The sequence below is a fragment of the Rhineura floridana genome, chromosome 3 (genome assembly GCF_030035675.1).
Source record: "Rhineura floridana isolate rRhiFlo1 chromosome 3, rRhiFlo1.hap2, whole genome shotgun sequence".
Classification (NCBI taxonomy): domain Eukaryota; kingdom Metazoa; phylum Chordata; class Lepidosauria; order Squamata; family Rhineuridae; genus Rhineura; species Rhineura floridana.
Window position 1 is genome coordinate 6,305,976 of NC_084482.1, and position 22,027 is coordinate 6,328,002.

The window sequence follows — 22,027 nt, forward strand, 5'->3', positions numbered from 1 at the left end:
ACACATTTGAAGAGCTCACATAGAGAATACATCAATAAAAGTATCGCTCACGCTATCTATTTCAAAGCAAATTTTAAAAAATGAATTGGGAAAAAAAGAAGAAATGAACGGGAAACCAGGGGCGGAATTCTCTCCGCAAAGATAGAGACTATCAGAAATAATAATTAATCGTATGGCAAATCCGATTATTGCAGAACGGAGCCCATCGCTATCTTAAACTGTGTCTTCAAGGATCATCTCTTTAGTCTGCATTTCTGATCTTCTTAAAAACATGTGTCTGTCTCTCTCCCTCTTCAGCTGATGGACATGGGCTTTACACGGGAGCATGCCATGGAAGCTCTGCTGAACACCAGCACTATGGAACAAGCCACAGAGTATCTGCTGACCCATCCTCCACCACTTATGGGTGGGGTTGTGAGGGTAAGACCACTTAGTAGCTAAAACAAAGTAGAGGTGGACATATTCCTGAGCTGCCACTCTCTCCAGTTTGGCGCTTCTGGAGGAAATGGCATACTGCAAACACTGACTAATTTAAAGTATAGCTGTGATGTATTTGGCTAGGTGGATTGCTTAATCACTGTACCCAAAGGGTAGTTCTACTTCCGCATGAATTTATAGTTCAGGCTCTGTAGACTCTGTGGAAATCTTTTCTAGCTTTCCTTGAGCCAAACATTGGGTTGGGTTCTGTAACCTCACAGTCCTGTTTCTTGGTTGTGTGGCAGGATCTGAGTATGTCTGAAGAAGATCAAATGATGAGGGCCATTGCTATGTCACTGGGACAAGACATCCCCATGGACCAAAGAGCTGAATCACCAGAGGTAAAAATGCCACACTGTAAGTCCATAAAGTGCTGGATGAAAGAGCACTCATGAAGTTCTTGGAAGGAGGCCAGGTGTGCGTGGGAGTGCTGCATCCTAAAATTCAAAGGTTGCAGAACTGTGATAAAAACCTGTGGTCATGTGAATGTGAAGCCCACGGCCCAAATTTCATTGATGATGATAGGACAGCTGCAAATAGCAGTGGAATTGTGGCTTATCCTTGAGGAAGATGGGCTTATGCGTCTCACAGACTGTGAAAGCCATATTTCTAACAAGCTGTTTCTGCTGTCTAGGAAGCTGCTTGCCGAAAAGAGGAGGAAGAACGTAAGGCTAGGGAGAAGCAGGAGGAGGAGGAGGCAAAATGTCTGGAGAAGTTCCAGGATGCCGAACCCCTGGAGCAAGAAGAGTTGCACAGCTTTACAGACACAATGCTTCCTGGTTGCTTCCACCTGCTGGATGAGCTGCCAGACACGGTGTACCGTGTCTGTGACCTCATCATGACTGCCATTAAACGCAATGGGGCTGACTACAGAGACATGATCCTGAAACAAGTGGTGAATCAGGTAAGCAGCTCTGCCAAGGCCCTCCTGATCTCTTTTCAGTGGGAGGAGTTCTGGACAATACACAGTCCATTCCTGTGCTATCCTTGCGCCAAGCAAGACTGCAATACCTCAGGCTCTGTTAGCCTAGGTGATTATCCTAGATGCTCTAAAACAGAAAAAGGCTGCTCCAACTCCTTAAATTATGAGATCTCCTGATTTCCAGGAACAAGCTGGATGGCAGCAGGCTGCAAACATTTGGTTCACCTAGAACTTGGATTTAAGACCATAGAAGACAAATATCATCTGATTTTTGGAGCAATATGTGGGCTGGATGCCACGACTTCTAAGGGTGCTTGATATATCTATGTAGGAGAAACCAAGAACCTGGCTGAATATAACATGTCTTTCACCTTGTGTACATAGTGAGAAGCTCAGTTAAGAAGCATTCACATAACTATACACCTATCTTAAAATAGAAGTGTTATCTGTATGGGAAGAATCCATGTTTAAAGTAGCTCTGGGTGAGGGGAGAGTCCCAAGATGTGGCAAATTAACAAAAGCATGGCTCCGATAAGGGTTCGTAGTGGTCAGGCTTAGCTCTTTCTGGTGTGCTCAGTTATCTCTGAATTTTAGAACAGTTAGCTTCTGGTTTGCCACCAGATGCCTGTGGGCCACAGCATTCTAGGCTTCTGAGCAAATATCTTAGTGCCATTGTGTTTCTGGATGTTCTGTAGGGGACCAAGGCTACTGACTGAGAGAGATGGTCTTGCTGATTGACATCTATTCCATTGATAACACACCCTTTCTTTGGCAGGTGTGGGAAGCTGCTGATGTCCTCATAAAAGCAGCTCTGCCCCTCACCACTAGTGATACCAAGACTGTCTCAGAATGGATCAGCCAGATGGCTACCCTCCCACAGGCCTCCAATCTGGCCACACGGATCCTGCTGTTAACTTTACTCTTTGAGGTAAGCCAAGGATGGAGAAGGGGCCTTTCCCCAAACCAGTTACCCACATCCCATGTTGCATTGTCACTGAAGGCTCAAGTGGCCTCAGTGACAAAGAGTGCCTTTTTCCAGCTCTGGCTGGTTCGCCAGCTTCAGCCCCTTTTGGACAGAGATTACTTGGCCACAGTACTCCATGCTCTGGTAACTTCCAAATGTGATTATTGCAATGCACTGTACGTGAAGCTGCCCTTGAAGATGAGGAAACTTTAACTGGTTCAGAATGCAGCAACCAGATTACTGGTTGGGGTTCTCTTTAGATCTCCTATAACTCCTATTTTAAAACAGCTGCATTGGTTGCCAGTTCATTTCCGGGCCTAATTCAGGGTGCTCACACTAGTATTTAAAGTCCTAAACTACTTAAGTCCCACATATCTGAAATACCACCTCCTTCCCTATAGACCCTTTCAGGTGTTGAAATCAGCAGAGTGAGCCCGTTTGATAGTTCTGCCACCCTCAGGGGGGGTGCTCAGGAGAAGACATTTTCTGTGGTGACCCCTGAGTTCTCTTTGGTGAAACTCCTTCCCCACCAAGGTCCATCTGGCAACTTCATTGTACAGTTTTCAGCAAATGCTGAAGACGCACCTCTTTATCCTGGCCTTTGACACCTGAGATTTTGTCAAGAATGATGCTGAGCAAGGGATCCTAAGGGACGCCACAGGCAGCAATCTTACTGTGTATGTGCTATTTAATATCTGCATGAAGCCACTGAAAGAGATCATAAAATCCAACAATACTTTCTTTCCCTCAAACCCCAGAGAGTTGTGGAGTCACTGAACAGGTGTCTGAAGTCAGTTATGGGGTAGATAAGGGGACATAATTTAAGCTTAATCTGGATATGGTGAAGGTATTAGTGGTCGCTGAGGTCAGTTGGTCTAGAATTGGCAGCCTGCCTAGGTCTGTATGGGATTGTGCTTCCTTGAAGGAGTAGTCCTACAGGTTGGGAGTATCCCTGGACCTTCCTTTACTACTTGATTCTCAGGTGGGAGCTATGGCCAGCTGAGTGGGTGTGCTACGGCTTTGTTTTCTTGTGCCAGTTATACCTCTTTCTGGGCAATATGGAGCTCACCTGGAGGTTGAATTGTGTAATGCACTCTGTGGAGCTGTCTTTTGAGAAGTGTTTGGAAACATCAGTTGGTGCGGAATGCAGTAGCCTGATGCTTGAGTGGGGCCAGTTGTAGGGATCCTGTTCTACCTATTCTTGGAAACTTGTACTAGTTACCAGTTAGTTTCTGAGCCCAATTCAGAGAATTGGTTTTGACCTTTTTAAAACTCTAAATGGCCTGGGTCCTACATACTTGAAGCTAGTGTCTCATCCAATAAGTTCATCTTATCCGTTGAAATAGTCTGAGCATGCCTTGCTCCAAACCTTGGCTAGCGAGCATAGATTGAGGGTGTTCCTGGTGATAGTGCCTGTCCTATGGAACTCCCTTTCCAGGAAGGATATCTTTACCAAATTCCCTCTTAAAAGAATTTGCTTGGCTTTGTGAAGACTGTGCATGATCAGCTGGTGGCTGATACTCTGATGGCTCTACTGCTGTTTAAATGCTAGTTTAGGTTCCTTAAGACATTCTTATTTACACTGGCTTTCCCAGTAGTGTGTCCCAGTCATGAGTTGTATAAATGATGATGATGTACTGTTTTAATTGTATTTTATTTATTTATTTGTTATTGAGTGTTTTAAATTGTAACCGCTTAGGCATCTGTATGTTAAGCGGTATATTTTTAAATAAAATCCAAAATAATAAATTTATCTAATGCAATTGATACTTTTTATAAATTCTTCCTTTTACAAGTATACAGAACTCATTCAAACTTTAAAAAATTCTGAATACTAAACTTCAAATAGCTATAGAGAACACAGCTGCATATTGCATTCTGTTATTCCAGGCTTCCCCAACTATATGCCCTCCAAATGCTTGCTGGGACTGATGGGAGTTGTAGGCCAAAAATCTGGAGTGCACCACGTTGAGGAAGGCTGTATTAAATTATACTTGTGTGGGATAGGGGAATTCGTACAAGACAGTTGAACATTTCAGTCATCTAAACTCTGTCATAAATTGTGGATGAGAAGGTTGATGCATGCTGTTAGATGGGAACTGCTTTGAGGGCCTGGTACAGTAAAGTGTACATTTGAAAATAAAATGCCTTGAACTCCCCTTCACTTGGCTATATGGCCATGATAATCCTTAGAACTTTGAATGCAATAGTCAGTTGGCGTCCTGATTAGTTCCCATCTGCTGCATGGTTGCTAACCTCCTTGCTTTTATCTACCTGCAGGAACTCAAATTGCCATGTGCTCGTGTGGTGGAGTCAAGTGGCATCCTCAATGTTCTGATCAAGCTTTTGGAAGTGGTCCAGCCCTGTCTGCAAGCTGCCAAAGAACAGAAGGAAGTGCAGACACCAAAGTAAGCAAAAAACAGGATTGGGCAGAGCTGGGAAACCCTAAGCCAGGCTTTATTTTTCCACATGTTTATGCTGCACCCAGGCTTTGCTCCTGGGAGCACATGTGAGGCAGTGCTACAAGTTTTATAATATTATAATAGGACCTAATGAAATTATATAAATTGATTGCACTGGATGCCATTACTGACCCGGAATGAAATCTGTTTTGCCTCCCTTCTTGAGTCTAAAATGTTGTTCTATGTTGTTTCAAGGCCAGTAGGTCATGCTGTTGTTTCCTTAGCAGGACTGCAGTCCTGAATATGGCTGCTGTATCTTGGCCTAGGCCAAGCCCATGTGATGCAACATTTGTTGCCTTACCTGGCCTAATTAACTTGCCTCCTATAGATGGATCACCCCAGTGCTGTTGCTGATTGACTTCTATGAGAAGACAGCTATCTCCTCCAAGAGGAGGGCCCAGATGAACAAGGTATGAACTGCTGCTTTGGTGGTGGTAGTGTGGGAAGTGCAGGCTCTTACAAAGGAGACTGGAAGAGAGTCCTGGCTACTATAGAATTATGAGTGCACAGAGCAAATAAACTCTGGCATAAGTTTTAAGAGTAGGAGATGTAGGCACAGTCCCAGGATATTTCACGCTGAAGTATTACTTTTGTTAATAGATTTTGTTGTTGTATTAGTTGCTGCCAAAGCTTTCTGTGGCTATATGGAAGTGGTGATTATTTTTGTTTTTATGTATGACATATTCACATACATAAGCTGCCTTGTATGAGTCAGACCAGTGGTCCATCTAGTTCAGTACTGTCTACACTGACTGGCAGTGGTGCTCCAGGGTTTCAGGCAGGTGACATTCCCAGCCCAACCAGAGATGCTGGGTATTGGACCTAGGACTTTCTGCATGCAAAGCAGGTGCTCTGCTGCTGAGCTATGTGCCCCTTTCTGTACACACTCCAGTCAAGCCATATCATTTTGAGATATGGCAACCAGAGTCACGCATACTGTCCTAGATCTATAATAAGAGCATTTAGAGATGTTGGGGCCTTCACAATTCTACCAAGAGCTTAATGGCCAGACAGACAGAAATCAGCACTAGTATTCAAGGCATGTCCCAAGGCTGCGACAATGGGAGTGAAGTGCTCCTATCTTGACTTTTTGCATACAGCAGGGGTTCCCAAACTGGTCTGCAAGCTTTCTTCTGATGGTCTGCAGCACATCCACATTAAATATTCATAGTGATTTTTAACTGTGTTTTATTTTTATTTAATTTCTTATATTTGATTGTATTAGAATCTGAATTCTATGGAATGCAAATTATAATACAATAAAATACAATGTAAGAAACCAAAGAAACAACAAAATACAATTAAAATATTAAAAATCATACAGCACCTAGCACAGGGCATTAGAATTGCTACAACAGACGGAAAAATCTTTAAGTGGCTTTTATTTTATTTTATTTTGGCTTTTAATTATGTTGTAAGTCGCTTGGAGACCTTTGAGTAGCAAGCGACCAATCTGATTAATCTAATACTTTTTTGGTATGGATTTTTTTTAAGTGCCCTCATAATACTGACCCCAAACATTTCGGTGTTAGAGGTACAAAATATAAATGGTGCCATGCCTCCTCACCTGAACTGGTGTACATGGATCCACGACAAATGCATGTATAAAGGCATTCTAGTTCTCCTGACATATCATTCAAGGCTGTAAAAATCAATCTGCTCCATATATCCAAATGGCTATAATTATTTTCCAACAATCATTGTTGCAGTGGAGTTTGCATTTCATTTTCTCTCCATTTCCAGTGCATAACCTAGAAGGAGCTGCTCACCAAACAAACATGCAAAAATAAAAATAAGGAAACAGAGAATGGGGCAAACTCCTGAGGGGTAGCTGTGTTAATCTTTTGCAACGAAGAGTCTTGTGGCATTTTAGAGGTTAACTGATGCATTGTAGCAAAAGTCCTTGGCTACTAGAGCACATTTCATCAGATGAATGTGATGAAGTGGGCTGTAGTCCATGAATGCTGCTTATATTACAGTCTGCAAGATACCAGACGACTCTTTGAAATTCGGTATTTCAGTCTTTTTCAAAAGGTCAGACAAATACAGATCATGCACTCTATTCATATCTTAATTGCTAGAAATTTATGAAATAAAAACATGTGGGTACTTTTGAGCATGTGCAGAGTGCTTTTCTACAACCATAATCTTTTCCTTAATCTGTCACCTTAAGAAAGATCAGCTTTATAACCCAATATCACACTTAACAGAGAATATTAAAATAGCATGTCCGCCAGGTTAGTTTGCCTGTTGAACACCTTTGGCTTTAACAGTCGTGTTGATCAGGTGATTAATGCTAGGAACCATGTAGACTACACTTACAAGTTTAGAGGAGTTTGTAAATGGAGTGCTTCTGTACTACAGTAGCTCCTCTGTTAAAAAAATGATCAAGAGAAATTGCTCCATGTCTTGAAAAAACATTTCAGACTTTGATTATACGGAACCTGATCTCAAGAAATTAAGTTTAGCAAGACATTTGAAAAGAAATACATATATATGCGTGCATGCACATACTTTCTTGCTGGTACTTACCACATCAGCAGGGAAGTGGGTCAATAGTATGCAGTTCAGAGTTGTGTCCGCGATTGTAATCTGGGGTGCCGGTAAGAAGTGTCATGGGATACAATTTGCAGTGATGCATGCAACAGCCAGTCCCATCTTTGAAGAGGTGCTCCTTTCTGTCCCTGCACCCCACTGCCACTCTGCTACAAGTTTAAACTCAAAATTCGTTGTCCCTTAGTATAGGTCAATGTCTCCTGCTACAGATGGTCTTGTTTCATAGTAGGGTTGCCTCTATTCCTTCACAATAGACTGTTACATCTGGGCAACAATCCCAAATTGCCTTAACTGGGATCAAGTCCTGTCGAATTTGATACAGCTCGTTTCTGCATAGATATGTATAGAATTGCACTAGAGCTCTAGAACTGCTAAGAATCTGTGTTCTTTCTCCCCAGTACCTCCAGGCCAATGGCAACAACTGGCGCTGGTTTGATGATCGTTCAGGCCGTTGGTGTAGCTATAGTGCTAGCAACAACAGTACTATTGACACAGCATGGAAAGCGGGAGAGACCAGTGTTCGCTTCACTGCTGGTCGTCGGCGCTATACTGTGCAATTCACTACAATGGTGCAGGTATAGTTGTTGGGTATATCGTCCTGGGAGTTTGCTAAAATGGTTGGATTGGGCTAGACACATGGGTTATGGTGTTCCTAAGCTCCCTTCCTGTTTCCCGAATACGCAGGTGAATGAAGAAACTGGGAATAGGCGTCCAGTAATGTTGACCTTGCTCAGGGTGCCCCGGCTTAGCAAAAGTATGAAAGAGGGCAATGGACAAGAACTGGAGAGGACCTTGGAAGAAGGGAAGGAGGTGGAAAGCAAGCCTAAGGAGGAGAAAGCAAATGGTACCAAATACATATTCTCACTACCAGATTACCTGTAGAGTAGGAGAATGGACTTTTATCCTCAGATCTGTTTTATCTTCCCTCATCAGATAGCCCTGTTCCTGCTGAAAGCTTAGCCCCAGAGAAGGAAGCACCTTCAGAAGAAGCCAAACCATCAGAAATCCTCATCCAGGGCCTGACGGAGGAAATGGTTACAGTGTTAATCCGTGCCTGTGTCAGCATGTTGGGTGTTCCTGTGGAACCGGACACTTTGCACGCCACGCTGCGCCTCTGTCTGCGCCTCACCCGCCACCACAAGTATGCCATGATGTTTGCTGAGCTCAAGAGTACACGCATGATCCTGGGCCTAACACAGAGCTCTGGCTTCAACGGCTTCACACCTCTTGTCACCCTTCTTTTCCGACACATCATTGAGGACCCCTGCACACTGCATCACACCATGGAGAAGGTATGGCTTGCCTCATGCGAACTGCACTATAGAGAAGGTGGAGCCTTAATAGGTTCCTTCTCTGTAGGCACTGCATACTAATGAGGCTTGGCTCTGCTCAGCACAGCATATAGAAGGTGTTGCTGCTTTATTAGTTGGTTGGGTTTCCTTGGGCTTCTGAGATCCCTGTTGGGTTGTCCAATAGCACTGGCTTTTTCAGTTGCCAGTTTTAACACATGCTCTTTATTTTTATATGTTTCAGGTTGTGCGCTCAGCAGCCACCAGTGGAGCAGGCAGCACCACTTCAGGTGTGGTGTCAGGCAGTTTGGGCTCTCGGGAGATCAACTACATCTTGCGAGTGCTGGGCCCAGCTGCTTGCCGCAACCCTGAGATCTTCACTGAGGTGGCCAATGGTTGTATTCGCATTGCCCTGCCTGCTCCCCGTGGCTCTGGTACTGGTAAGTAATTCAGAACCCTGCTGGTTCTCCTGCAGTGACTGGGCTAATGCTGTGTGTGTTTACACACGTGTCAGAACAAGGATCTTCATCCTTGTGGAGGGTTATAGGAGAGGAATGGATCCCATAGTAGTCTTGTGCCCACCTCCCCTTCTCCAAGAAAAAACAGATGTACAAATGGCAAAAAAGTAAGCCCTTTCCCTTCCCTAGTTGCAGGTCCCATTACTAGTGTTGGCTGCTCTAGTTCTTTTTATTCTTTCTCCTTTTGCTCCCCAAGCCTCTGATGACGAGTTCGAGAACTTGCGGATCAAGGGCCCCAATGCTGTGCAGTTGGTAAAAACCACTCCAGTGAAACCCTCAGCACTGCCTGTTATACCTGACACTATCAAGGAGGTGATCTATGACATGCTGAATGCTCTGGCTGCCTACCATGCCCCTGGTGAAGGTACATGTCTGGGACAGGATGGTAAGGAAATTTCTATGCATGTGGGAACCAAGAGCTTCTTATTGCTGAGGATATCATATCTTCTGACTAGGAACTTCCTTCTGGTCAGTCCTTTCTCTTCCACGCTATGTACAGTGTTAAAGCTGAAACAGTATTGCCAATTCCACTATTCCCCTGAAAGGCTAGTAACAAAATGCCCCTTGACTTTCCTTTCAGCAAGTCTTTATGATTGTGGAAATGGGTGTAAGATAAACATGCTACCTTCTTGAACAGAAACACTTTCAATTTGCCATGCTTGTATGTATGTGTAACAGCTCTCTGAAGAGACAATCCCAATAATGAACATGATCTCATTTTCCCTCTCCAGCGGACAAGTCTGAACCCAAGGCAAGCAGTACTAATCAAGAGATGAGCCAAATCCTGCAAGAAATTGGAGATGACATGTATCAACAGTACCGCTCTTTAACCCGCCAGGGTAGTGACTTTGATTCTCAGACGGGCTTTGGCATCAATGTGAGTCCACAAAATAAAAACAAAAAAAAGCCCACAGTAACCTCAGCCCTTGAATTCATTGAGTGATTCTCTGAATGATCCATGTACATTTCCGCAGCAGTATTGTAGATCCCATAACAATTCATTTTACAGGGCTTTTATTTAGTTTTTCTTGTCAAGAATTTGGACTGGTTGAGTGTATCTGAAACATTGTTCAGAAGTTGACTGCTCCCCTGACTTCTCATTATTTGAGAGCCCTGCATATGCACCCTCTGTTGCTCCACATGTAAATGGCAGTGAAATCTGTAGTCATGTGGAACTCCACAGGAGATCCACTCCCTCTGTGCTTTGTGCATTTTAGATTATTTAGCACCATCTTGTTCATTGCCTTTGTTCTTCCTCTTTAGGCTCAGGTCTTTGCTGCTGATAGTGCAGCTGCTGAGACTCCCCAGTCTGGGACTCCCCAAGGAGATGGTAAGTACCATCTTTGATTTGACACACCACCAAGCTGAGGAAAAGTGTCTAAAGCCTCTCCAGGAGATCTCCCTTGAAGATTTCCTGCATTTGGAAATACTAGTCTCTGATTAAAATAACCTCCAAATGACATCCCCATGCCTCAATCACATCAAGTGCTAGGGAGTCGGTCTCTCTTGTCTTTGTTGTAAAGATGGGGTCCCTCAGTCTTTTTCCTGGAATCTCAAAGTGAGGTCAGACTTTTGCCTTGGTAGGGTCTGCCCCCTCTGTTGTACTGAAACCATATGTCCTGAAACTTGGTGCTTTTTTGGGGGTGGCAGCTCTTTCACTGGTTCATCTTTCCCCTTCTGGCTCACAGCCTCCACTCCTGAAGAATCAAGAGAAAACAAGAAAGATAAGGAGGGTGATAAAGCAGCAGAGGAGAACAAGCAAAAGGCTAAGGGAAGCAAGCCACTCATGCCCACCTCCACTATCTTGAGGCTGTTAGCAGAGCTTGTGCGCTCATATGTTGGCATTGCTACCTTAATTGCCAACTACAACTACACCGTGGGCCAGTCTGAGCTCATAAAGGAGGTGAGAAATCTTGTGAGCAGTGCTGTGGATTGGGAGTTGGGGTAGAATAACTTTGGGGCCAGAACGCCTGGATTGCAGTGGGGAGCAAAAAAGAATTGAGTTTGGGGAGACTGCTAGGAAGGGCGGGTTGCTGGTGAAGAAAGAAGTCTGGGCCTTGCAAACTTGCTCTTGCTACTAATCTCTTGGCTGTATCCTTTCAGGACTGTAGTGTATTGGCCTTTGTCCTGGACCATTTGCTCCCTCACACCCAGAACGCAGAAGACAAAGATACACCAGCCCTGGCTCGTCTCTTCCTAGCCAGTTTGGCTGCAGCAGGTAGTGGCACAGATGCCCAGGTGGCCCTGGTGAATGAAGTGAAGGCAGCCCTGGGCCGGGCGCTGGCCATGACCGAGAGCACCGAGAAACATGCCAGGTGAGATGGGATATGTTGAGGATGAATTGGCATTTGAGAGAGTATATAATATCTTGCAGTATTATCGCTCTGACTTCATAGGTTCTTGTAGCCTTTCGATCCAGGCATTCATGGGTTTTAGTAGGTCCCAGCAAAGGTCATGACTAAATGGTATTTCTTCTTAGTAGTGTAAAACTTCAGATACAGCGCCTCCTAAACCAGGAATGAAGAACCTGCGGCCTTCCAGAAGCTGTGGAACACTAGCTCACATCAGCCCCAGCAAGCATGGTCAATAGGCAGGAATGATGGGAGTTTTCGTTTCTATTATTGTTTTTTATTATTACTATTTTATTACATTTGTATACCCCCCATAGCTGAAGCTCTCTGGGCGGTTTACAACAATTAAAAACATTAAAAACAAATACACAAATTTAAAAACACAATCTTAAATTAGTCTACTTGTGGCAGGAAAGAAGGGCCTTCTTGTCACAGGACTTTGGGTGTGGGGGAAAGATGCTGCAGGAGTTGCTCTCCATTATACTATCCTGGAAGTGCAGAAACATTTTGTTTTGAATCTCTCTAGGCTGCAAGCAGTCATGTGCATCATCAGCACCATCATGGAATCATGTCCATCCACCTCCAGCTTCTACAGCAATGCCACAGCCAAGACCCAACATAATGGCATGAACAACATTATCCGCCTCTTCCTCAAGAAGGGGCTGGTCAATGATTTGGCCAGGGTGCCTCATAGTCTTGATCTGTCCAGGTATGTGGTGGGGCCTCATTCATGATCAGGGGTGATATGAAGCAATTTGTGTAGGGGGCAAAGGCAAGGCCCAAGTTCTTTGACTTTCATTAAGATTTTGCATTGGGTAAAGTTTGTTTCCTGTCTCTAAAACACAGTGTATTGCCATACTGAGCGAGCCAGAAACATGATATCCTCTCATCTCACTCAGCTTTCTCTTCCCTTTGCCTAGCTAGGGTTAGAAGGAGCCAGCATGGGTTTGTCAAGAAAAAATCCTGTCAAACTAATCTCATCTCTTTTTTTGATCGGGTCACTAGCTTAGTAGATGGTGGAAATGCTGTAGATGTCATCTATCTAGATTTCAGCAAAGCGTTTGACAAAGTCCCCCACGACCTTTTGATTAGCAAACTGGTCAAATGTGGACTACATGGAAATACTGTCAGGTGGATTCACAACTGGTTGGAAAACCATACTCAAAGAGTGGTCGTCAGCGGCTCTGCTTCGGACTGGAAGGAGGTCTCGAGTGGAGTGCCACAGGGCTCTGTCCTGGGGCCGATACTCTTCAACATTTTTATTAATGACTTAGACGATGGGGTGGAGGGAAGCCTTATGAAGTTTGCGGATGATACGAAACTGGGAGGGATAGCTAACACAATGGAAGACAGGAATAAAATCCAAAGGGACCTGGATAGACTAGAAAATTGGGCTGAAATTAATAAAATGACATTCAATAAAGACAAATGCAGGATTCTGCATTTAGGCCACAAAAACAAAATGCACGGGTACAGAATGGGAAATACCCGGCTTAGCAGTAGTGCGTGTGAGAAGGACCTTGGAATTGTAGTGGATCGCAAGTTGAACATGATCCAGCAGTGTGATGCTGCGGCAAAAAAGGCAAACGCGGTTTTGGGCTGCAGAAACAGAGCTATAGTTTCCAGGTCGAGGGAAGTAATAGTCCCACTATATTCTGCATCGGTCAGGCCTCATCTGGAATACTGCGTTCAGTTCTGGGCGCCTCATTTTAAGAAAGATATAGACAAGTTAGAGCGGGTTCAGAAGAGGGCGACGAGGATGATAGCCGGTATGGAGAACAAGTCTTATGAGGAAAGGTTGAAGGAACTTGGCATGTTCAGTCTGGTGAAGAGAAGGCTGAGGGGTGACATGATTGCACTCTTTAAGTACCTGAAGGGCTGTCACATAGAGGAGGGTACAGATTTGTTCTCTGGTGCCCCAGAGGGTAGGACTAGGTCTAATGGTTTTAAGTTGCAGGAGCGTAGATTCAGATTGGACATTAGCAGGAACTTCTTGACAGTAAGGGCAGTTCGGCAATGGAACCGACTGCCTAGGGAGGTGGTGGGATCCCCTTCGCTGGATGTCTTCAAGCAGAGGCTGGACAGCTATCTGCGGGAGATGCTCTAGCTGTGGATTTCCTGCTGTGAGCAGGGGGTTGAACTCGATGGCCTACAAGGCCTCTTCCAACTCTATGATTCTATGATTAACTGCGTAATGGCCTGGCTTTGCTATTAAGATCATTGGTCACAGTCTGGGAACTCATCTCTGTGTTTGTATTTCCCTCCAAGTCCCAACATGGCCAACACAGTGAATGCAGCCTTGAAACCCCTGGAGACGCTATCACGAATTGTCAATCAGCCCAGCAGTCTCTTTGGCAGCAAAAGTGCCTCGAACAAGAGTAAAGCAGAACAGGATGCTCAGGGAGCAGCACAAGATGTCAACAGTGGCCAGCAAGATGCAGGTATGTAGTCTTCAGCATCCATAGTTTATGGGCTGTGTGTACCTCTTCTTCTCTACCATTTTTCTTTAACCTCTTCCAGTAATAAGCTTCTCTACATCTGCTGCTTTCTGCCTTCCCTGGCTAGGAATTCCTCTGCCTTCTCCCATTATTTGTCTCCATTAATCTGTCTTCCTCTTAAGATAATTGAAAGGCGACTTTGGGAGGGTAATCTTAAGATCTTGGCACTCTTGTGACTTGCAGGAGAGAGTGGGGAAGCAGAGGCCCCTGAGGAGGACCATGATGTTGCCCAAGCAGAAGTCACAGATGGTGACATCATGGATGGTGAAACAGAAAATGATGCTGTGGTGATTGCTGGGCAGCCTGAGGTGCTGAGCACACAAGAAATGCAGGTATGGATGGTGGCTTATAGGGGTACTGCCTATATTGCATGCAGGAGGTGGTCAGAGGTTTTAAGGCATGGAATGTGGGTGACGTCTGCTGGGATCACTTCCATTCCTGTTTGTGTTGATTTAAGCTGCAGTTTAACTAGGGCTACATGCAGAGGAGTGTGTGAGTGAAGGTTTTTGATGCAGCGCTTTGCTCTAAAATGAATGAATAAAATCTGGGTAGCTGTGCTTTGCAGAAACTTGCATTTTTTATTTTATTTTTTTATTTTTTTGCTTTATTTAGATTGTGATATGTGAAGCTGGAGTATCTGCAGAATAGCATCTGGCTGGGGTGGAGCACGAATCAGGTGTTTCAGAACTCAGGGTCACACAGCTTATTTAGTCTTGGGGCTTATTTGGCTATTAGGAACTGGAGCTCATCAATGTGTTTCTCTCTACCATTCTAGGTGGAAAATGAACTGGAGGACCTGATTGATGAGTTATTGGAGCAGGATGGTGGCTCAGGGAACAGTACAATAATAGGTGAGTGCCAGGCCCAGCATCAGAATTGTTCTTCAGGATTTCTGGACTCTGTGCCTATTCCCCCTGTGTGTGGCCTCTGAGGGAACCAATTTAATTGTTTGCTGTGCTGTAGAGAATCCTACCTCATATGGAACAGCCACATCAGGTAGAGAGCTGCTTTTCTTCCTCTTTCCCACATAGCATGGGTACTGTAGCTGGCGTATGCTAGTGCTTCCTTTTCTCCTTTTGTAGGGATGATCCTTTCTTATATAATCTTTTTTTGGGGTGGTGGGAGGGAGATTCTCTGAGAGGCAAGCATCTTGCCATGTTGGCTTTATAACTGTCTAGAAAATTGCCATCAGTGTGTATTAAGCAGCATCACATCAGAACCATAATGGGTGTTCACAGAAAATGGCCACTACCATCAAGGTTTAGGGACAGCCCAGAGGTTCCTCTTAAGGGAGAGGGTTGTTTCTCCATAACCTTGCTAAGTCCTACACGCTACCCTTATGTCCTTCAGTGGGGCGAAGTGGAGAGGATGAGTCCCAGGAGGATGTGTTGATGGACGAGGCACCTTCCAATCTGAGCCAGGCTTCCACATTACAGGCCAACAGGGAAGGTGAGGCATTGCCTACAATTTTCCATGGCATTGGTAGAAGTGCCAATAGTAGTCCCTTAAAGGTGGGAAGGGGGTCAGTACAGGAGAATGAAGATCAAGCATGGTGCCAAAGGGTGGTTGTAGGCTTGAGCTCACCTAAAAGAAGGGGGTGGGGGAGTTTCTGAGACCTGGTTCTGTGAGGATTTGCCTATGGACAAGCGATGTGTGAAGGGAAATCTTGCCAGAAAGATAGCTAGAAGAATCTTTGCTTAACTAGCAAGAGCCAACACATCATACCTACGCTCTCTAACCTTCTCTAGATTCTATGAATATTCTGGATCCCGAAGATGAGGAGGAGCACACCCAGGAGGAAGACAGTAGTGGCAGCAATGAAGATGAAGATGATAGTCAGGATGAAGAAGAGGAGGAGGAGGAGGAAGATGAAGATGATCAGGTGAAGGCAACGGAGGGAAGACAGTGCACAAGTGTTCCCTGTGGGTGCTTTATGATCTTAACATAGGAGTCTGTGGGACAGATGTCCAAAGTAACATGGAAGGGTAATCAAAGGGTAATAGCTGGTGGGTAGGCAATATTAATAGGAGCTAGGAAGCATGATATTTGGGTTTTGTATCTAGTTAAGGTAAGAGTGTGGTGCGAGAGCCAGAATTTTCCTTGACTCAGTCTCTAGCTCTAGGTAGAGAGTGACTAAAGTGGAAGTGTGAAGGGTGGAGGACTCAGTCAGGTTGCTCTATTCTAGCTATCATTTCCTTAGCTTTGTGTTTGGTGCTAACTTTCCCTTCAGGATGATGAAGAAGGTGAGGAAGGTGAAGAGGAGGAAGATGATGACGATGGCTCTGAGATGGAGTTAGATGAAGACTACCCTGATATGAATGCCTCTCCACTGGTGCGTTTTGAGCGCTTTGACCGTGAAGATGACCTCATCATAGAGTTTGACAACATGTTCTCCAGCGCCAGTAAGAACTTTGAAAACGGGAAAGCCATAGGACATGGGTGGTATCCTGACAACTGATTCTGTGGGGCTTTTTCCCAATCCTATGGCCTAGGGAGCTGAGATTTTCTTAATACTGTTGAAATGGGATAGTAATCTCTGTCCAGTAGGAAGGAGGTGTCCAGGTATGGGTTGTCTCCTTATTACCCTGGACAGGCAAGATCAGGCAACCAGAATTTGAAGACTTTGGCCACCTCAGTTCTGTCTGTCTCTCCCATGCTCAGAGCAGCTTTCTTCCTCTGTGTTCTAGGTCAAAAAGTTGTTCTGAAATTCAGAAGGCTTTGTGATTACAGCTTTGCTGAGCCTACTTCAGGCTACTTTTCATCTCTAGGGAAATTATGGGTTGTATTCAAAGAAGCGCTAAGGTGAACATTTCTCCTTGCGCAACAGAATGCTCTCTCCATCTCCTCCCCCACCCCTCGCATGTCTCCTAAATATGCTCTGGGTATTCTCCCATCCCTCCAAAGCAGTTTGGGGACAGTGCAGGATGTGCAGGGGGGGAGGAGGGGGGAAATCACGTTGCACTAGTGCAAGGATTTAGTTGAATGCTACCCTTATATGCTTACGTCTTCACAGCCTGCTAACTTCTCCTATTTCTATTCCAAGCGGATATTCCCCCATCGCCTGGCAATATTCCTGCCACTCACCCGCTCATGGTGCGGCATGCAGACCATAGCTCCTTAACTTTGGGTAGTGGCTCCTCTACTACACGATTGGCACAAGGCATTGGCCGCAGCCAGAGGACACTACGGCAACTGACAGCAAACACTGGCCATACCATCCATGTGCATTATCCTGGCACCCGCCAGCCCAACCCACCTCTAATCCTGCAGAGGTGAGACTAAAGGAGTGGAGAATCACATTTTGCCAAAAGCTATAGATACAGGCAGTAGATTGAAGTTATTAGGGCAACGTCCCAACCCAGTTTGGTTCTGAGAACTGGGGGACTTGCAGTTTTGGTGGTTCATCGATTGACCTCATCACAGAAGGTGCTGCATTGTGTAGGAAAAAAATGGGGTTGCATTGTAGTTCTGAAATTTGTGTCTTCCATAGGTTGTTGGGTCCTTCAGCAGCTGCAGATATTCTTCAGCTAAGCAGTAGCCTTCCACTGCAGAGCCGAGGTCGTGCTCGTCTTCTAGTAGGCAATGACGACGTGCACATAATCGCTCGTTCAGATGATGAGTTGCTGGATGACTTCTTCCATGACCAGAGCACAGCCACCAGCCAAGCAGGCAAGTCCTTAAAACTCTCTACTAGATATGTGGGTAAAATCAAGAGGACTAATATATTGAAACTCTAAGAACATAAGAAGAGCCTGCTGGATCAGGCCAGTGGCCCATCTAGTCCAGCATCCTGTTCTCACAGTGGCCAACCAGGTGCCTGGGGGAAGCCCGCAAGCAGGACCCGAGTGCAAGAACACTCTCCCCTCCTGAGGCTTCCGGCAACTGGTTTTCAGAAGCATGCTGCCTCTGACTAGGGTGGCAGAGCACAGCCATCACGGCTAGTAGCCATTGATAGCCCTGTCCTCCATGAATTTGTCTAATCTTCTTTCAAAGCCATCCAAGCTGGTGGCCATTACTGCATCTTGTGGGAGCAAATTCCATAGTTTAACTATGCGCTGAGTAAAGAAGTACTTCCTTTTGTCTGTCCTGAATCTTCCAACATTCAGCTTCTTTGAATGTCCACGAGTTCTAGTATTATGAGAGAGGGAGAAGAACTTTTCTCTATCCACTTTCTGAATGCCATGCATAATTTTATACACTTCTATCATGTCTCCTCTGACCCGCCTTTTCTCTAAACTAAAAAGCCCCAAATGCTGCAACCTTTCCTCGTAAGGGAGTCTCTCCATCCCCTTGATCATTCTGGTTGCCCTCTTCTGAACCTTTTCCAACTCTATAATATCCTTTTTGAGATGAGGCGACCAGAACTGTACACAGTATTCCAAATGCGGCCGCACCATAGATTTATACAACGGCATTATGATATCGGCTGTTTTATTTTCAATACCTTTCCTAATTATCGCTACCATGGAATTTGCCTTTTTCACAGCTGCTGCACACTGGGTCGACATTTTCATCGTGCTGTCCACTACAACCCCGAGGTCTCTCTCCTGGTCGGTCACCGCCAGTTCAGACCCCATGAGCGTATATGTGAAATTAAGATTTTTTGCTCCAATATGCATAATTTTACACTTGTTTATATTGAATTGCATTTGCCATTTTTCCGCCCATTCACTCAGTTTGGAGAGGTCTTTTTGGAGCTCTTCGCGATCCCTTTTTGTTTTAACAACCCTGAACAATTTAGTGTCGTCAGCAAACTTGGCCACTTCACTGCTCACTCCTAATTCTAGGTCATTAATGAACAAGTTGAAAAGTACAGGTCCCAATACTGATCCTTGAGGGACTCCACTTTCTACAGCCCTCCATTGGGAGAACTGTCCGTTTATTCCTACTCTCTGCTTTCTGCTTCTTAACCAATTCCTTATCCACAAGAGGACCTCTCCTCTTATTCCATGACTGCTAAGCTTCTTCAGAAGCCTTTGGTGAGGTACCTTGTCAAACGCTTTTTGAAAGTCTAAGTACACTATGTCCACTGGATCACCTCTATCTATATGCTTGTTGACACTCTCAAAGAATTCTAATAGGTTACTGAGACAGGACTTTCCCTTGCAGAAGCCATGCTGGCTCTGCTTCAGCAAGGCTTGTTCTTCTATGTGCTTAGTTAATCTAGCTTTAATCATACTTTCTACCAGTTTTCCAGGGACAGAAGTTAAGCTAACTGGCCTGTAATTTCCGGGATCCCCTCTGGATCCCTTTTTGAAGATTGGTGTTACATTTGCCACTTTCCAGTCCTCAGGCACGGAGGAGGACCCAAGGGACAAGTTACATATTTTAGTTAGCAGATCAGCAATTTCACCTTTGAGTTCTTTGAGAACTCTCGGGTGGATGCCATCCGGGCCCGGTGATTTGTCAGTTTTTATATTGTCCATTAAGCTTAGAACTTCCTCTCTCGTTACTACTATTTGTCTCAGTTCCTCAGAATCCCTTCCTGCAAATGTTAGTTCAGGTTCAGGGATCTGCCCTATATCTTCCACTGTGAAGACAGATGCAAAGAATTAATTTAGCTTCTCTGCAATCTCCTTCTCGTTCTTTAGTACACCTTTGACTCCCTTATCATCCAAGGGTCCAATCGTCTCCCTAGATGGTCTCCTGCTTTGAATGTATTTATAGAATTTTTTGTTGTTGGTTTTTATGTTCTTAGCAATGTGCTCCTCAAATTCTTTTTTAGCATCCCTTATTGTCTTCTTGCATTTCTTTTGCCAGAGTTTGTGTTCTTTTTTATTTTCTTCATTCGGACAAGACTTCCATTTTTTGAAGGAAGACTTTTTGCCTCTAAGAGCTTCCTTGACTTTGCTCATTAACCATGCTGGCATCTTCTTGGCCCTGGCGGTACCTTTTCTGATCTGCGGTATGCACTCCAGTTGAGCTTCTAATATAGTGTTTTTAAACAACTTCCAAGCATTTTCGAGTGATGTGACCCTCTGGACTTTGTTTTTCAGCTTTCTTTTTACCAATCCCCTCATTTTTGTGAAGTTTCCTCTTTTGAAGTCAAATGTGACCGTGTTGGATTTTCTTGGCAATTGGCCAGTTACATGTATGTTTAATTTAATAGCACTGTGGTCACTGCTCCCAATCGGTTCAACAGCACTTACATCTCGCACCAGGTCCCGGTCCCCACTGAGGATTAAGTCCAGGGTTGCCGTCCCTCTGGTCGGTTCCATGACCAACTGATCTAGGGAATAGTCATTTAGAATATCTAGAAACTTTGCTTCTTTGTCATGACTGGAACACATATGCAGCCAGTCTATGTCTGGGTAGTTGAAGTCACCCATTACTACCACCTTTCCTAGTTTGGATGCTTCCTCAATTTCATATCTCATCTCAAGGTCTCCCTGAGCATTTTGATCAGGGGAACGATAGATCGTTCCCAGTATTAAGTCCCTCCTGGGGCACGGTATCACCACCCACAACGATTCTACAACAGGGGTGGCTGACCCATGGCCAACCCTTTGGGGGCCGGAGTGTAAATATGGGTGTAGTAAGAACTGCAGGTCTCAAGGCTGCTTTCCAAAAGGGGACCTGTGGGAGCAGTCAGTTTAAAAAAAAAAAAAGTCCTTAAGTTCTAATTTCATCCAGGTCGGTGTGTATGTAGAAAACAGACCAATTTGGAGGATGCCTTAGAGGCCACAAAAAAATCTTTTGGTATCATAAGTGTTATTCTGGGTACCCACAGGAGCAGTCAGTAATTTCTTTTAAAAACAAATGGACAAATTAGAGGGAGAGCACTTGGGGCACACAACCTCTTGACACATATTTTTAAATGTATTGTAAGTAGCTTCAAGACCTTTGGATAACAAGTGACTAATAAGGATAGGAAATAATAAGGGACTCATGGGAATGGTAAATAATTTGTTTCTTTTTTCAAAATGACAAATTTGGGGTGGCAACAAAAGTCTTTGGAGGATCAGATATGAGCCACAGATTAGTCACCTCTGCTCAGCTCACTTTTTGCAAATTTTCTGCTAATGAGCCTGAAGGTTATTAAACAAACTTGGTTTAGGATAAAATGTTCCTAATAGCGCTACCCATGTTTAGTGCTTTTTCTGAATTGTAAAACTCAGATTTTTACCTACATGCTTAAACTGGGGCTAGGGAACTTGTGACTCTCCAGGTGTTGCTTGACTACAATTCACATCATCCCTTGCCTGGCTGGGGCTGATGGGAGTTGGAGTCTGACAACAATTGGAAGGCCACGGGTTCCCTATCCCTGATTTAAATAGTGCAGCACCAGAGAAGAATGGGAATTATTGGTGATCAGTGAAGGGATGAGAAACTGTTCTCTGGAACCACAGTGTTAGGAAACATAGTCCTGCATTAGCCATGCAGTTCAGATTTCACTTCCAGATATTGTAGCAGTGAAGCCAGAATACTGTTGCAAAAAATACTGTTCTGCACAAAATTGTCCCTTAGATTTTGCAGGCAGTTAACTTGCAAATCAACTGCAGGCTGACATTTGAAATGGCAGACTAGTGTGCCTGCCTATGAGTGGATCTACTTGCAAGGATGTTTCCCAGTCTGCCGCTTGATTTGACATGTCAGGGGGTGCTAATCAGAGCCAAATCTTCTGCTCATGGTATGTGTGGACTGCAAATTTGGCAAAAACAGAATGCTCTAGCGAAAGGGGGTGTAGCTTGCCCCTCCTTATCTCAGTAAATAAGCTGAGGATCTGAGCTAGCAGTTGCACATCATTGTACTTAAATGTTTTCCATGGTAATCTTTAGTATGAGATGTATAAAGGCTTCTGTGAGCCAGAGGTCCCCCATTACTGCCTTACAAGTATGTATCTCTTCATGCCTTGGATATGTGAAGTAGCAATCAGAAGTTTTCATACCATTGTGCATCTCTTCAAACATCAATGGAGTCAGTTCACATACCCAGCTGCTGGTCAAATATAGAGAAATGCAGAATGGCTGGACCAAGGTACAGCTGCATG

General features: G+C 44.6%; 1 protein-coding gene across 14 annotated transcripts in view; it reads left to right on the forward strand.

Annotated features, from left to right (window-relative positions):
* Positions 1-22,027, forward strand: part of HUWE1 (HECT, UBA and WWE domain containing E3 ubiquitin protein ligase 1) — a 116,469-nt gene that overhangs the window by 63,985 nt on the left and 30,457 nt on the right. For 10 of the 14 annotated variants that reach the window (XM_061614131.1, XM_061614130.1, XM_061614142.1 and 7 more), the window contains 24 exons: positions 298-420; positions 723-818; positions 1,112-1,381; positions 2,175-2,327; positions 4,644-4,771; positions 5,154-5,235; positions 7,780-7,956; positions 8,066-8,225; positions 8,315-8,673; positions 8,915-9,108; positions 9,374-9,573; positions 9,920-10,065; positions 10,452-10,518; positions 10,877-11,091; positions 11,292-11,503; positions 12,066-12,248; positions 13,808-13,980; positions 14,221-14,369; positions 14,813-14,888; positions 15,388-15,486; positions 15,786-15,919; positions 16,268-16,439; positions 17,081-17,309; positions 17,528-17,706. In XM_061614131.1, coding sequence (XP_061470115.1) covers positions 298-420; positions 723-818; positions 1,112-1,381; positions 2,175-2,327; positions 4,644-4,771; positions 5,154-5,235; positions 7,780-7,956; positions 8,066-8,225; positions 8,315-8,673; positions 8,915-9,108; positions 9,374-9,573; positions 9,920-10,065; positions 10,452-10,518; positions 10,877-11,091; positions 11,292-11,503; positions 12,066-12,248; positions 13,808-13,980; positions 14,221-14,369; positions 14,813-14,888; positions 15,388-15,486; positions 15,786-15,919; positions 16,268-16,439; positions 17,081-17,309; positions 17,528-17,706 — 3,976 coding nt within the window. Of the gene's footprint in view, positions 1-297; positions 421-722; positions 819-1,111; positions 1,382-2,174; positions 2,328-4,643; positions 4,772-5,153; positions 5,236-7,779; positions 7,957-8,065; positions 8,226-8,314; positions 8,674-8,914; positions 9,111-9,373; positions 9,574-9,919; positions 10,066-10,451; positions 10,519-10,876; positions 11,092-11,291; positions 11,504-12,065; positions 12,249-13,807; positions 13,981-14,220; positions 14,370-14,812; positions 14,889-15,387; positions 15,487-15,785; positions 15,920-16,267; positions 16,440-17,080; positions 17,310-17,527; positions 17,707-22,027 lie in introns of all 14 variants that reach the window. The other 4 variants (XM_061614140.1, XM_061614143.1, XM_061614138.1 and 1 more) reach the window with 3 other exon arrangements.